This window comes from Perognathus longimembris, chromosome 4, assembly GCF_023159225.1.
Source record: "Perognathus longimembris pacificus isolate PPM17 chromosome 4, ASM2315922v1, whole genome shotgun sequence".
Taxonomy (NCBI): Eukaryota; Metazoa; Chordata; class Mammalia; order Rodentia; family Heteromyidae; genus Perognathus; species Perognathus longimembris.
The window spans coordinates 87,166,868-87,181,297 of NC_063164.1; the positions used below are offsets into that span (position 1 = coordinate 87,166,868).

General features: G+C 37.8%; 1 protein-coding gene across 4 annotated transcripts in view; it reads left to right on the top strand.

Annotated features, from left to right (window-relative positions):
* The window catches only part of Naalad2 (N-acetylated alpha-linked acidic dipeptidase 2), a 47,480-nt gene that overhangs the window by 5,556 nt on the left and 27,494 nt on the right, over positions 1 to 14,430 (top strand). For 3 of the 4 annotated variants that reach the window (XM_048345614.1, XM_048345616.1, XM_048345615.1), the window contains exons 3-8: positions 620 to 806; positions 2,381 to 2,482; positions 4,522 to 4,647; positions 8,590 to 8,776; positions 10,842 to 10,935; positions 12,870 to 12,968. In XM_048345614.1, the coding sequence (XP_048201571.1) occupies positions 620 to 806; positions 2,381 to 2,482; positions 4,522 to 4,647; positions 8,590 to 8,776; positions 10,842 to 10,935; positions 12,870 to 12,968 (795 nt within the window). Of the gene's footprint in view, positions 1 to 208; positions 239 to 619; positions 807 to 2,380; positions 2,483 to 4,521; positions 4,648 to 8,589; positions 8,777 to 10,841; positions 10,936 to 12,869; positions 12,969 to 14,430 lie in introns of those variants that run through there. The other variant, XM_048345617.1, reaches the window with a different exon arrangement.

Consider the following 14,430-nt stretch of genomic DNA (forward strand, 5'->3'; position numbering starts at 1 on the left):
ATGAGCAAAATGCCAGATTTGAGGTGTGGTTCAAGTTGTAGAGCATTGGCAGTTAGCAAGCAAGCAAGCTAGGTGAGAGCTTGAGGCACTGAGTCCCAATATTGGAGGCAAGAAAATAAAAGTATTTAAGTACATGTAGAAGCAAGGGACTGTTTTTTGGCAAACATTAACATCTCCCCTAAACATCTTCCCTAAATAGCCTCCATTTACTTATAATCACTAAGAAGAAGAAGCACTGGTAAGAGTTTTTCCACCATCCTCTGAAGATTGCTTTTACCATGGAAAATGTTCTTTTTTGAAAGAGCATAATATGAAAACCTTATCTGTATATTAATTTAAAATTCAGCATAACTAATAATTTAGATTTGCTATTTTATGCTAGGCCCTAAATTCAGTGCTTAGCACTGCAGAAAGAAGGAGGTGGGAGAGAGGTAAAGAGAAGGAGAGGGAGGGAGAAAAAATAGTAATTGATATGTCTAGTTGGGTTTTTTTAAATCCCTTTTTATATCTGATATAGAACTGATAGTGCTGAAGTACAGCTTATCTAGAGTAATTTTAAGAATTGAATGTACTCTTTAATTCCTACTTTTGGTTAATTTATTTTTTTTCTGTTTTGTAGTTCTTTTACAAAACTTCCACATCTGGCAGGAACAGCACAAAATTTACTGCTTGCCAAGGAAATCCAGATGCAATGGAAAAGATTTGGATTGGATTCAGCCGACTTGGTTCATTATGATGTTCTCCTTTCTTATCCCAATGAGACAAATGCTAATTATATATCAATTGTGGATGGACATGGAACTGAGGTGATGTATAATTGTTGGTGCCTTTCTATATTTTATAATCCCTCACTTTTGTATTAAAATGAAGGAAGAAGTACAAAGAGAAAATTGTTACTAGCATAATAGAATTTACATCCTTAAGGAAGTTAGTTGTAAATTATTTAATGCCTACTATGTGTTACGCCTGGTGCTAGGTCTTCAGGCCTAACATGAAGATGAAGACATGAGTCCTTTGCCCAAGCAAGGTGATAAGGACAATTGGATATGTCACGTTAAATCAGTATATAAAATCAGTAGAGTCCTTTGGCCATGAATCTCCATCATGTCATCAGACCCCAAGAGGGCTGCGGCAGTTTGGGAAAATAAAGTTCTCTCTCCAGCCTGAAAAAAAAATCAGTAGAGTAATTGTTATGAGGAGAATAACTGAGGCTCTTTATCAGCAGAGAAATGGGTAATGAAGCCCTTTTGGAGAGCCCAGTAGAGAAGTCTTCCTAAGAGAGTTGATATGTGAGTCATTAAAGAGCTTAAGAGAAAAAGCAAAACAAGCTAAGAGAAATGTAGACAGAAGAAAATACTGGCAAAGGTATGAAGAAATAGTTTAGTATTATTGGTAAAACTTAAGATTTTTTGTATTTCAATAATATAGAACACAAACTGGGCTTTGGTAAGGAATAAACCGGTTGATTTGTCCCAGAGAGTAGCTCACACTTGAATTTCAGGTGGAAGGGCCTGATGAGAATTCCTAATTCCGGGAGATGTGACTGGAAAAGCACTTCAGTGTGTATACATGTGGAATCTGTAGATTATACCTAAACTAGACAAGAAATTGACATTGTTTTCTGAAGACAATAGCTCAGGTGACAGTTGAAGTCCTGAATCAGGATGTTAGCAAGGAGATGGATGAAGGGTGAAATTGAGAAACAGGAAGTATCCTAGCATGATGGATCAGAAGAAGAAAGAGATCAGAGTCAAGTAAAAAATGTTTCAGGAGACATTCTGTCAGGATTTTATGTATGTAGGGGTGCAGAAGCAGATGTAGAACGCAGAGTAATAAAAGATTTAAAAAATCGTATGTTGAGCTTAAACATCAAAGCTCTTATTGGGCTCTTAAATGTATGAGTGTGATATGCTTGACATCAAAACCATATTAGCCTTTTGTAAAATTTGGTAGTCAGTGAAGTTTCTCACAGGGAAGAGATATCTAAAAATAAGCATAAACCAGGGATAAGAAATAGGGAAACACTGAAGTGAAAATGAGAAAGAGAAGAGGTCTAAAAGGGAAGTTTCAAAGGCGTAGTCAAAGGAAATCACAAGCGCTCCATTTTTGTTTGTTTGTGGTGCTGCCGCGGGCTATATATACACTAGGTATGCTCTCTAGCACTGGCCTTCATCCTCAGCTTAAGAATGTCTCCTTTGACTCCCCATTTTTTATTGTCTTGTTTTATAATTCTCTTATGAGCATTGGCCTTACAGGTACTGAGATTACAGGCCTGTGCTGACATGCCCAGTTCTGTTTACATTTTATAACAGACTTCAGTTACCTAGGATTGTGTACTAGTTGGAATGCTTTTCTCTAACTTGACTTCAATTCTTGGTAGATTTTCAAAACATCATACCTTGAATCACCACCAGATGGATACGAGACTGTTACAAATATTGTGCCACCCTACAGCGCTTTCTCACCCCAAGGCATGCCAGAGGTAAAATACAAAGCATTGTTTAGCTATCTTTAAATCTTTCTTTGTTGCATAAAACCCTGTGTAGAGGAATTAAAACAAGTAGCTTTGCTCAGACCTTATGTGTACTCACCAATTGTTTAATGTCCAGTACTGTGAACACCCTTCCAAAGTAAAAAACATTTCTTTTTTTTTTTATTTTTTTATTTTTTTCTTTTTCTTTTTTTGGCCAGTCCTGGGCCTTGGACTCAGGGCCTGAGCACTGTCCTTGGCTTCTTCCTGCTCAAGGCTAGCACTCTGCCACTTGAGCCACAGCGCCGCTTCTGGCCATTTTCTGTATATGTGGTGCTGGGGAATCGAACCTAGGGCCTCGTGTATCCGAGACAGGCACTCTTGCCACTAGGCTATATCCCCAGTCCCAAAACATTTCTTTTTAATAGGAAAGAATGCTACCAAAAAGTAGATAAATATGCTGAAAGCAGAGTTCCTACTGATGCACATGACACTCCGAAATTAAAAATAAAACAAAACAATCATGCTTTGACTCAGTAAGAACTATAAATGTCCTATAAGCTTCTTTCCATTATTTGTAATCTGAGGTTTTTATTTTATTTATTTTATTTATTTTATTTTTTTATTTTTTATTTTTTTTTAATTTTTTTATTTTTTTTATTAATTGGACATAAATTTTTTTTACAAGGTGTTGTGCAAAGAGGGTGCAATTACATAGTAGGGCAGTGTGTACATTTCTTATGATATCTTACAACCTGTTTTTCTATCCCTTGTCTAGGTCAGGTTGACATATATGCAATATACAATGTATCAAGAACATATACAGTATTCACAGACTTGGTCTCTACTGTCTCTCCGTCTCCCTTTGTTAACAGTCATATATCAGTCATATATCATTATTTTTTTTTTTTGGCCAGTCCTGGGCCTTGGACTCAGGGCCTGAGCACTGTCCCTGGCTTCTTCCCGCTCAAGGCTAGCACTCTGCCACTTGAGCCACAGCGCCGCTTCTGGCCGTTTTCTGTATATGTGGTGCTGGGGAATCGAACCTAGGGCCTCGTGTATCCGAGGCAGGCACTCTTGCCACTAGGCTATATCCCCAGCCCAATCTGAGGTTTTTAAAAAATAAATTTATGGATCTGTTTTAGTAGGTTATATCACAAAAATTCAGTTAACATCATGGTAGGAGATGAAACATAGTTGGTTTACTTTTAATTGTGTGTGTGTTGTCCCTGAGCCTTTTAGCTTAAGGGTAGCACTGTACCATTTGAGCCGCTGCTCAGCTTCTATTTTGGGGATTAACTAATTGGAGATAAGAGACTCATGGACTTTCCTGCCTGGGCTGGCCTCAAATTAAGATCCTTGGATCTCAGCCTCCTAAGTAGCTACAGGCATGAGTCACCAACTCCCAGCATAATGACATTTCAAAAATGATATTTACTCATTCCTATGCGTCCATATATATTGATAACTTCTCTAAAACACACTTTAAAAAATATATATTTCCTGTTTAAATATGTTCATGATTTTGAAAGGTTTTGAAAAGCTTTCTAAAGCACTCCACATTTTTTTAATGAATCCCAAAATAAGGAAAGAAAGATGGCCAGTGCAGTTTCATGAAACAAACACATATTTTAAATTAATTTTATTATGTTTTAGTAGTTGTCCGAATGGTTTACTATTCAACAAATCAGTTTATAAGTACAATGCATCATGATTGATATCACCTATTTCATTATTCTCTCCCATTCTTCTCAACCCAATGAATGTATTTGTTATTCTCTTTTTTTTTTTTTTTTTTTTTTTTTTGGCCAGTCTTGGGCCTTGGACTCAGGGCCTGAGCACTGTCCCTGGCTTCTTCCTGCTCAAGGCTACCACTCCGCCACTTGAGCCACAGCGCCGCTTCTGGCCATTTTCTGTATATGTGGTGCTGGGGAATCGAACCTAGGGCCTCGTGTATCCGAGGCAGGCACTCTTGCCACTAGGCTATATCCCCAGCCCTGTTATTCTCTTTAATTTCAGTTGTACTCTATATCTTTTCCCTTACCCTGTAGGGAGAGCTTGTGTATGTGAATTATGCTCGCACTGAAGACTTTTTCAAGCTAGAAAGAGAAATGAGCATCAACTGCACTGGGAAGATTGTTATTGCAAGATATGGGAAAATCTTCAGAGGAAATAAAGTATGGTATTACATTTCTAAAGGGAAAGAGTGAAGATAGATTTATACATATAAATGTACTTGATCCACTTGCTTCACAAGTTTCCAACACTGCTTGAATATTTTTTTGGTGTTTGTCATGAATGCATGGAACTTTGTGTTTCATACCTCATTGTCATGTGCACAGAAATTCGTGTTTCATACATCGTGGATCTAGAAAGGAAAATTACATTAAATGTTCTTGGTGGTATTAGGATTTGAACTCAGGGTCTCACACAGGATGGACTTGCTTAGTCATGGATGGTGCTCAACTTGGGCCAAACCTCTGGCTTACTTTTTTTTTTTTTTGGCCATTCCTGGGGCTTGGACTCAAGGCCTGAGCACCATCCCTGGCTTCCTTTTGCTCAAGGCTAGCACTCTGCCACTTGAGCCACAGCACCACTTCTGGCCGTTTTCTGTGTATGTGGTGCTGGGGAATTGAACCCAGGGCTCCATGTATACAAGGCAAGTGCTCTTGCCACTAGGCCATATCCCCAGCCCTGGCTTACTTCTTTTTTTGAAATTAAATTTTATTGACAAGGTGTTGTGCAAAGGGGGTATAGTTACATAATAGGGCAGTGAATACATTTCTTGTTTTTTGTTTTTGTTTTTGGCCATTCCTGGGCCTTGGACTCAGGGCCTGAGCACTGTCCCTGGCTTCTTCCTGCTCAAGGCTAGCACTCTGCCACCTGAGCCACAGCGCCCCTTCTGGCCGTTTTCCATATATGTGGTGCTGGGGAATCGAACCAAGAGCTTCATTTATAGGAGGCAAGCGCTCTTGCCACTAGGCCATATTCCCAGCCCTGAATACATTTCTTGTGATATCTTACACCCTCATTTTTCTTTCCCTTCCCTAGATCAGGTAGGCATATATACAATATCCATTGTACCAAAATCATATACAGTAACCACGTAGGGTACACCACAGGAAATTCACTAGAACTATAAAGATAACATCAACAGTAGAATCCTCCTGTGTCCTTATCTGGAAGTTGTTTTTGCTTATCCTCATCTTATATGATCATGTGTACATAGCTGTTGGGCTATTGTGATCCACTGATAGGTTTATTCTAGACCTTTTTATGTTTAGTAGTTGTTTGGTTTTAGATCTTACTTTTTTGTTAACTATTTGGAGATGAATTCTCATGAACTTTTCTGCCCCAGCTTGCTTTGAACTGTGATACTCTGGATCTTATGCTCCTGACTAGCAGGTGGGAGCTATTGGTACTTGGCTGTAATTATTTTATTTTATTATTATTATTATTATTTTGCCAGTCCTGGGCCTTGGACTCAGGGCCTGAGCATTGTCCCTGGCTTCTTTTTTGCTCAAGGCTAGCACTCTGCCACTTGAGCCACAGCGCCACTTCTGGCCATTTTCTGTATATGTGGTGCTGAGGAATCGAACCCAGGGCCTCATGTATACGAGGCAAGCACTCTTGCCACTAGGCCATATTCCCAGCCCCTGTAATTAATTTTTTTATGTGAGGAGGAGTTATTATTTCTTTTTTTTTCAAATTTTTATTATCAAACTGATGTACAGAGAGGTTACAGTTTCATACGTTAGGCAATGGATACATTTCTTGTACTGTTTGTTACCCTGTCCCTCATACCCCCCTCCCTCCTCCCCTTTCCCTCCCCCCCCCGAGGTGTTCAGTGTTCAGTTCACTTACACCAAACAGTTTTGCAAGTATTGCTTTTGTAGTTGTTTGTCTTTTTTTTTTACCGTGTTGTAATTAATTTTTTAATGAAAGTAATATTTGCCTTTTAAACTTTAAATGAATGAAATTTATATAAAGGAAATCTTTTCTGAATTATTCAACTTTATTGCATAGATTTTTTTTTTTTTTTGTCAGTCCTGGGCCTTGGACTCAGGGCCTGAGCACTCTCTCTGGCTTCCTTTTGCTCAAGGCTAGCACTCTGCCACTTGAGCCACAGCGCCACTTCTGGCTGTTTTCCATATATGTGGTACTGGGGAATTGAACCCAGGGCTTCATGTATACGAGGCAGGCTCTCTTGCCACTAGGCCATATTCCCAGCCCTGCATAGAAATTTTTTATATTTTATTTTTTATTTTTATTTTTTGGCCAGTCCTGGGGCTTGGACTCAGGGCCTGAGCACTGTCCCTGGCTTCTTTTTGCTCAAGGCTAGCACTCTGCCACTTGAGCCACAGCACCACTTCTGGCCGTTTTCTGTATATGTGGTGCTGGGGAATTGAACCCAGGGCCTCATGTATACAAAGCGAGCACTCTTGCCACTACGCCATATCCCCAGCCCTATTGCATAGAAATTTAACCTTACAAAAAGCAATTTAACCTTAGTAGCTCTTTCCCAACCTAATTCATCAAAATATAAATCTCTCTGCATATACTTGCTCTACATGCACACGCGCACACACACACACACACACACAGAAATGCACACAAGTTTTTTTTACTAAGAGGCTATGATACACTGTGCATTATGTAACTTTATGTTCTCACTTAGCCACAACTTGTGCGCATACTTCAATCCCAACACACTGAGAGTTATATAATGTAAGTAAGAGTAAAATACATGAGACCCTTACCACCTGGTTCTGGTCTGGTCTGAGCCTTTGTTCTTCATATCCTTTACTTAATCCTGCTATGCTAAACTTTACTTGTATATAAAGTGGGAATGCTGATTATAACACCAATTTCATAGAACTCCTTATTACAAATGAATTTGTTAGATAGACACACTTAGGGCAGCAGATACCATTGTGACTTCTGTATAACTACTTATGAAATACCTTGCTTATTTAAATGGTGACATATGTTATAGAATTGATGAAAAATTATTTTATACCTCCCATTGATGGATGCTTGCCTTAAATTTCCTTTTTTTTTTGCCAGTCCTGGGGCTTCGACTCAGGGCCTGAGCACTGTTCCTGGATTCTTTTTGCTCGAAGCTAGCACTCTGCCACTTGAGCCACAGCACCACTTCTGGCCTTTTCTATATATGTGGTGCTGAGGAATCGAACCCAGGGCTTCATGTATATGAGGCAAGCACTCTTGCCACTAGGCCATATTCTCAGCCCCCTTGCCTTAAATTTCTTAGCACTAAATTTGTTTCATTGTGAACTTGTTCACAATGTGTATATACACACATATATATGTATATATGTATATATATACATACACACATATATACATACATCTCAAATAATAGTATGAATCTATGGTATAAACTCCTAGGACTGATATGAATGAATTGTAATGTATGTGCTTTGGATGTTTGTGGTTGGCAAAATTACCTTTTGAAAAATGTCATAGAGTATACTTCTTCTGTGTTAGGTTAATGCCTTCTGATTATTAGAATATCTTTTTAGTAAATCACACTAATAGGTACATATCTTCTACTATAGTACTTGTGCTAATAAAGAATTGATTGTACAAGATAGATATTCCTATTCTCCAGTTTGAATTATTAGAGAAATATTACAAAGAATTTAAAAACACATTGTAAACATTCTGCATAAAATTACAAATCAGCTTAAGTACATAAATATTTGTAAATGTGCAAAATTTTGATAGTGTAAGCTATAATTAATGTTCTCAATAATACTATTGGTCTAATAGTAGAGACATATACTTATACAGTGTTTTAACTCACGATAATCTTTCCTATAGTGGAAATATGTACCAAAAAGTACAAAGAAGAAGGAGAGATCAATTTTGCAGGTTTCAGAATGATAGCGTTGATAAATTGTTGAGGGTTTTGTAAAATAAGCTGACATTTGTTAGGTCTTCCAACAAGGATATTATTTTCAAAGCAAAGAAAGATGAATATTTAATGACAAGTTCAAAACCAGTGTCTACATTTTCTTACCTTATCTAATTAATTTTGAATGAGGAAGCCAGTCATTTGTCATTTCTGTGTCATGGATTTCATATCGTGCCTGCAGGTTAAAAATGCCATGTTAGCAGGAGCCATAGGAATCATCTTGTACTCAGATCCAGCTGACTACTTTGCCCCTGAGGTACAGCCATATCCCAAAGGATGGAACCTTCCTGGAACTGCAGTACAGAGAGGAAACGTGTTGAATTTGAATGGTGCTGGTGACCCACTCACTCCAGGCTATCCAGCTAAAGGTAGTGGTCAAGCCTGTTGGTCTGCCACCTCTGAAATACACTTCTTATTCTTTTAGATGGATGAAAGCATTCATCAACAGAGTAACATTAAAGCTATAATGGTTGCACATATATCATCTGGATTACTACTACTAAGGAAGCCAAAGTATTTCCGTTGTTTTGGTCAGTTGTAGGGCTTGAACTCTGGGCTTGGGCACTGTCCCTGAGCTCTTCAGCTCAAGGCTAGCACTCTACCACTTGAGCCACAGCACCACTTCTGGTTTTCTGGTGGCTAATTGGAGATAGAGTCTCACAGACTTTTCTGCCTGTGCTGGCTTTGAACTGAGACCCTCAGATCTCAGCTTCCTGAGTAGCTAGGATTTCAGGGGTGAGTGACCAGCACCCGGCTCTTTGTATTTTATGTTTTTACTTTCTGTGCCAGTCCTGGGGCTTGAACTCCAGGCTTGAGTTCTGTCTCTAAGCTTTTGTGCTCAAGGCTAGTGCTCTACCACTTGATAATTTGTCTAAACAGTGCTTTAGTTGCATCTTACAGTATTTGGTGTATCATGTTTTTATTTCTACCCAATTTCAAATCACCTGTCATTTCTCTTTTATCCTTTCACACAGTGTTTATTTATAAGTGAGTGGTTTGAGTTTCCAAAAACTGAAGTATGTCTAGGTATTTTTCTTATATTGACTTCTAATTTGTTTCCACAGGATGAGAGACTATACTTTCTATTACTTTTTGTATTTATTGAAACACATTTTATGGCTTAGAATATATTCTAAAACACATTCCATATACACTTGAAAATAATATATACCCTGTTGTTGGATGAAGTACTAAAAATGTGTATTGAATCAGATTAGTGAATAGTGTTATTTTATTTTGATGTTTTGTTTTTGTTTTTTGCCAGTCCTGAGGTTTGGACATAGGGCTTGAGCACTGTCCCTGGCTTCTTTTTGCTCAAGGCTAGCACTCTGCCACTTGAACCACAGCACCATTTCTGGCCCTTTCTATATATGTGGTGCTGAGGAATTGAACCCAGGGCTCCATGTATACAAGGCAAGCACTCTTGCCACTAGGCCATATCCCCAGCCAATAGTGTTATTTTAGTTATGTATGTAGTGGGGTTTTTTTCTTTTTGTTTCAACAATTATAAAGATACTTAATAGGAAAAAAATCTTATGATAGGACATTTTAGTCCTTCTATAAATTGTTTCAGACACGAATTTAGAGCCTGCTTCTTGGGGCTGAGAATATGGCCTAGTGGTGAAGTGAAGCCAGGGACAGTGCTCAGGCCCTAAGTTCAAGCCCCAGGCCTGGAAAAAAAAAATTAAAGCCTGCTTCTTTTTCTTTATTTTGGCTGAAGCCAAAGTCCCAGTGAAATTTGAAGACAGGCAATATTTTTCAGTCTATCTTTGAAAAGAATGTTTACTTATTGTTTTATTAAAATTATTAAGATTTCATAAATTTCCTTGATTTTTCTGTTTCTAATTTTAAAATTCGAGATTCTTTTTTTCCAAACATTTGATTTGCTGGTGAATGCTTGCCTTAAATTTGTTAAGCACTAAATAATTTCACTGTGAACATTTGTGTATGTATATATGTCGAAGTCTTTATGAAAATTTCTATAGATTAAATTCCTAGGTCTGCTGTGATTGAATAATAATGTATGTTCTTTGGATGATGGTGGTGGGCAAAATTGCCTTTTCAAAGTTGTAAGAAAGTATACTTATTCCAGGGTATCTTAGTGCCTTCTGGTTATTAGAATACCTTTTCAATAAATCATACTAACACCTTGAGCAAATAAAATATTTTTTTATAAAATTTAGGAGAATTATGTGCATATAAAACAAATTTGAGACTCTATGATATCTATAACTGATATTATTGAAATGTAACTGACAAAATGTTTATGGTTGAATTGAGAAAGCCATATTGGGGAAAACAATCCTTGCCTTTAGGGAAACTTAAATTTTTGATGTACTTTTAAATGCACAGCAAACATGAACAGTAATTCAAGAAATTCCTTCACACTCCTTCAGATTTTTAAATTTTCATTTATGCATTTGATTTTTACAGAGTACACTTTCAGACTTAATGTTGAAGATGGAGTGGGAGTACCCAAAATACCTGTACATCCAATAGGATATATCGATGCAGAAATATTACTACGGTATAGCCTTTTAGTTGGTATGATAGTAAAATATTTTTCTGTAAGATACCATTTCTGATATAAAACCAGTATTATACACTTATGGTAAACATAAATTCTCACAATAAAATAACTCTTGAAGTAAATACAATAGAACATAGTTTTTGTTCTATAAGAGAAGTCAGTTTAGTGACTAAGAATCACCAATAAAACATGGCTGTTTTGCTATAAATGAATTTCTCAAATGCAAAACTGAAAAAATAAAACATTAAATATTGATTTGAGTTTTTTCAAGTTCTTAGGGTTTCTTGAATACCCATTAGGTATCTGTACTTAGTTTGTAATGTGAAAATATGATCTTACCTACCATTTACCAAATTGGTGATTTTAAACCATTACTGAATCATGCTCTGGCTTATTTTCTTTATCTATAATATGAGGGTATCAATATTTCTTTGCGATGAGTTATTATGAAATCATAGTAATTATGATAGTATCTAGATTGTGGGAAATCTTAATTCATGTTGGCTGCCATAGTTGATCTATAGTTGATATGCCTTAATCTATCTCCCATCTTCCATTTTTAATGTCTGCACCAGAACAATATTTTTTTTTGCCAGTCCTGGGCCTTGAACTCAGGGCATGAGCACTGTCCCTGGCTTCTTTTTGCTCAAGGCTAGCGCTCTGCCACTTGAGCCACAGTGCCACTTCTGGCCATTTTCTTTTTTTTTTCTTTTTTTTTTGGCCAGTCCTGGGCCTTGGACTCAGGGCCTGAGCACTGTCCCTGGCTTCTTTTTTTTGCTCAAGGCTAGCACTCTGCCACTTGAGCCACAGTGCCACTTCTGGCCGTTTTCTGTATATGTGGTGCTGGGGAATTGAACCCAGGGCCTCATGTATACAAGGCAAGCACTCTTGCCACGAGGCCATATCCCCAGCCCCAGAACACTAATGTATTGATGGGCATCCCTATGTAATCAGTACTGTCTTTACACATTAATTACATTAATTTCTTCCTAGCACAGCACAGTCAGTCCTTTTTTTTTTTTTTTGTTCCATCATGGGTCCAGGGCCTGGGCTCTGTCTCTGAGCCTCTCTACGCTCAAGGCTAGAGCTATACCACTGGGCTACAGTGCCACTTCAGGCTTTTTCTGTTTATGTGGTACAGACAAATCAAACAAACTCAGGGCTTCATGCATGCTAGGCAAGCACTCTACCACTAAGCCACATTCCCAACTTCAGTTCTATATTGTAGGTATTTTCCCCACATAAATAATTAAGATCCAAGATATCCATCTGCCTCATTGTTAAACTTTTCTCTTCCTCCCTCCCTCCCTCCCTCCCTCCCTCCCTCCCTCCCTCCCTTCCTTCCTTCCTTCCTTCCTCCCTTCCTTCCTTCCTTCCTTCCTTCCTTCCTTCCTTCCTCCCTTCCTTCCTTCCTTCCTCCCTTCCTCCCTTCCTTCCTCCCTCCCTTGCTTTCTTTCTTGCTTTCTTGTTTCTTGCTTTCTTTCTTTTGTCAGTTGTAGGACTTGAACTCAGGGCCTGGCACTATCCCTTGGCCTCTTTGTGCTCAAGGCTAGAGCTCTACCACTTGAGACACAGGGTCACTTGTGGGTTTTTGAGTGGTTAATTGGAGATAAGAGTTTCACGGGGACTTTCCTGCCTGGGTTGGCTTTGAACCGTGATCCTTAGGTCTCAGCCTCCTGAGTAATTAGGATTACAAGCGTGAGCCACCACCACCCGGCTTAATTTTTCTTTTTAGTTCATATCACTAACACAATGTATGTTATGTAATTATCTCATTTATACTAGAATATGGGCAACACAAGGGCAGGGATTTTTGACAACTTGCTCAATAAAGACATCGGATATAGAGTGAGACATTATATCACCTACAACTTCATGATTTCTTCTTAGAAACTGAAGCTCAATCTTTTTCTTTTATTTTCTCATGAAAGCCATTTGGGTGGACCTGACTCACCTGATGAGAGCTGGAAGGGAGCTCTCAATGTTGCTTACAAAATCGGGCCTGGCTTTATAGGCAGTGACACATCCAGGTAATTTTGTGGTTTATAATATCCTGTTGTTTTACTACTAACTTTCAAAGTGCATTAAGAGTGAATCATCAAGTTAAATTAACAGAGGGAGGGGTAAAGAGGAAGAGCAAAAGAAACTGATAGTTATTTAAAATGTATATTATTCATCAATCAGTTAAAAGAAGTAAATCACTTAGCTATAAATACTCATTAAACTTATCATTAAACTTACTCATTAAACTCATTAAACTTATAATTACCATTGTTTTTAACTTGTTACAGCAGTATAATACTGGAGTGAAAACAATCTTATAGAAAGAGCAAAACTTTTCCATTTAGCAAGACAACTACCCAGATCAGGTTGTAACAAGCAGGGGAATAGTACTGAATAGGCAGAATTTTGAGACATTTAATTTGTCTGAAATGCTGTGGCAGGTGGGATGTTAACACTGATAGGTCAGAATAAAAATATATGTTTTATTAAAATAAACTGTAGCCAATTATTTTCCATGACTTTTTAAACTATTGATTCTTAATTATCTGATATTAGAAATTGTATCATCTAATTTATTTATACCCTCTTAAATTAAGAACTCTCTATGAAGAACAAAAGCTTCCAGGAACCAGTGACTTATACCTCTAATCTTAGCTAATCAAGAGGCTAAAATCTAGAAGATAATGGTTAGAGGTTAGTCTGAACAGTCATATAAACTGGAGAATCTCTGTCTTCAAAATAATCAGCATAAAGCTGGGCTGGTGTTGTGGCTCAAGTGGTAGAGTACCTACAGAGCAATCAATCCAAGTTATTACAGGCTCTCAGTTCAAGCCCCAGTGCTACCAAAAGTAAAAATAAGCTGTTTTGTATTACTAGCAGAATTATACAAGCACAGAAAAAGCATAGATTCAGTTCTATAATTTCAATTACATTTGACACACAGAAATGTAAGAAACCCAAAATCTAGATATCAAAAACCTGTTCTCCTTCAAAAATTTTTATTTTGATTTGAATTGTTTGTTTTTGTTGCCAGTCCTGGGGCTTGGACTCAGGGCCTGAGCACTGTCCCTGGCTTCTTTTTGCTAAAGGCTAGCACCCTACCTCTTGAGCCACAGCACCACTTCTGGCTTTTTCTGTTTATGTGGTGCTGAGGAATCGAACCCAGATCTTTGTGCATGCTAGGCAAACACTCTACCTCTGAGCCACATTCCCAGCCCTGATTGATTTCAATTGAAAGTAGGCAAATCAGTCAACAATAAGCCACAAAAAATGTCATATCTTACTTCACAGGGATGTTGATATTCTATTGCTTCATTTAGAAACTACAAATGTCAAGACAAAAAGCTCATACCTAATTATATTGTTGCTATCAACAAAGAATAACTTAATATGTACTAAGCAAAGTAGAAACTTAAGTAAAGACATTAGTAAGGAAAAAAGAATGGCTGGGAATGTAGCTTAGCAGTAAGGTGCTTGCCCAGCAGGCAT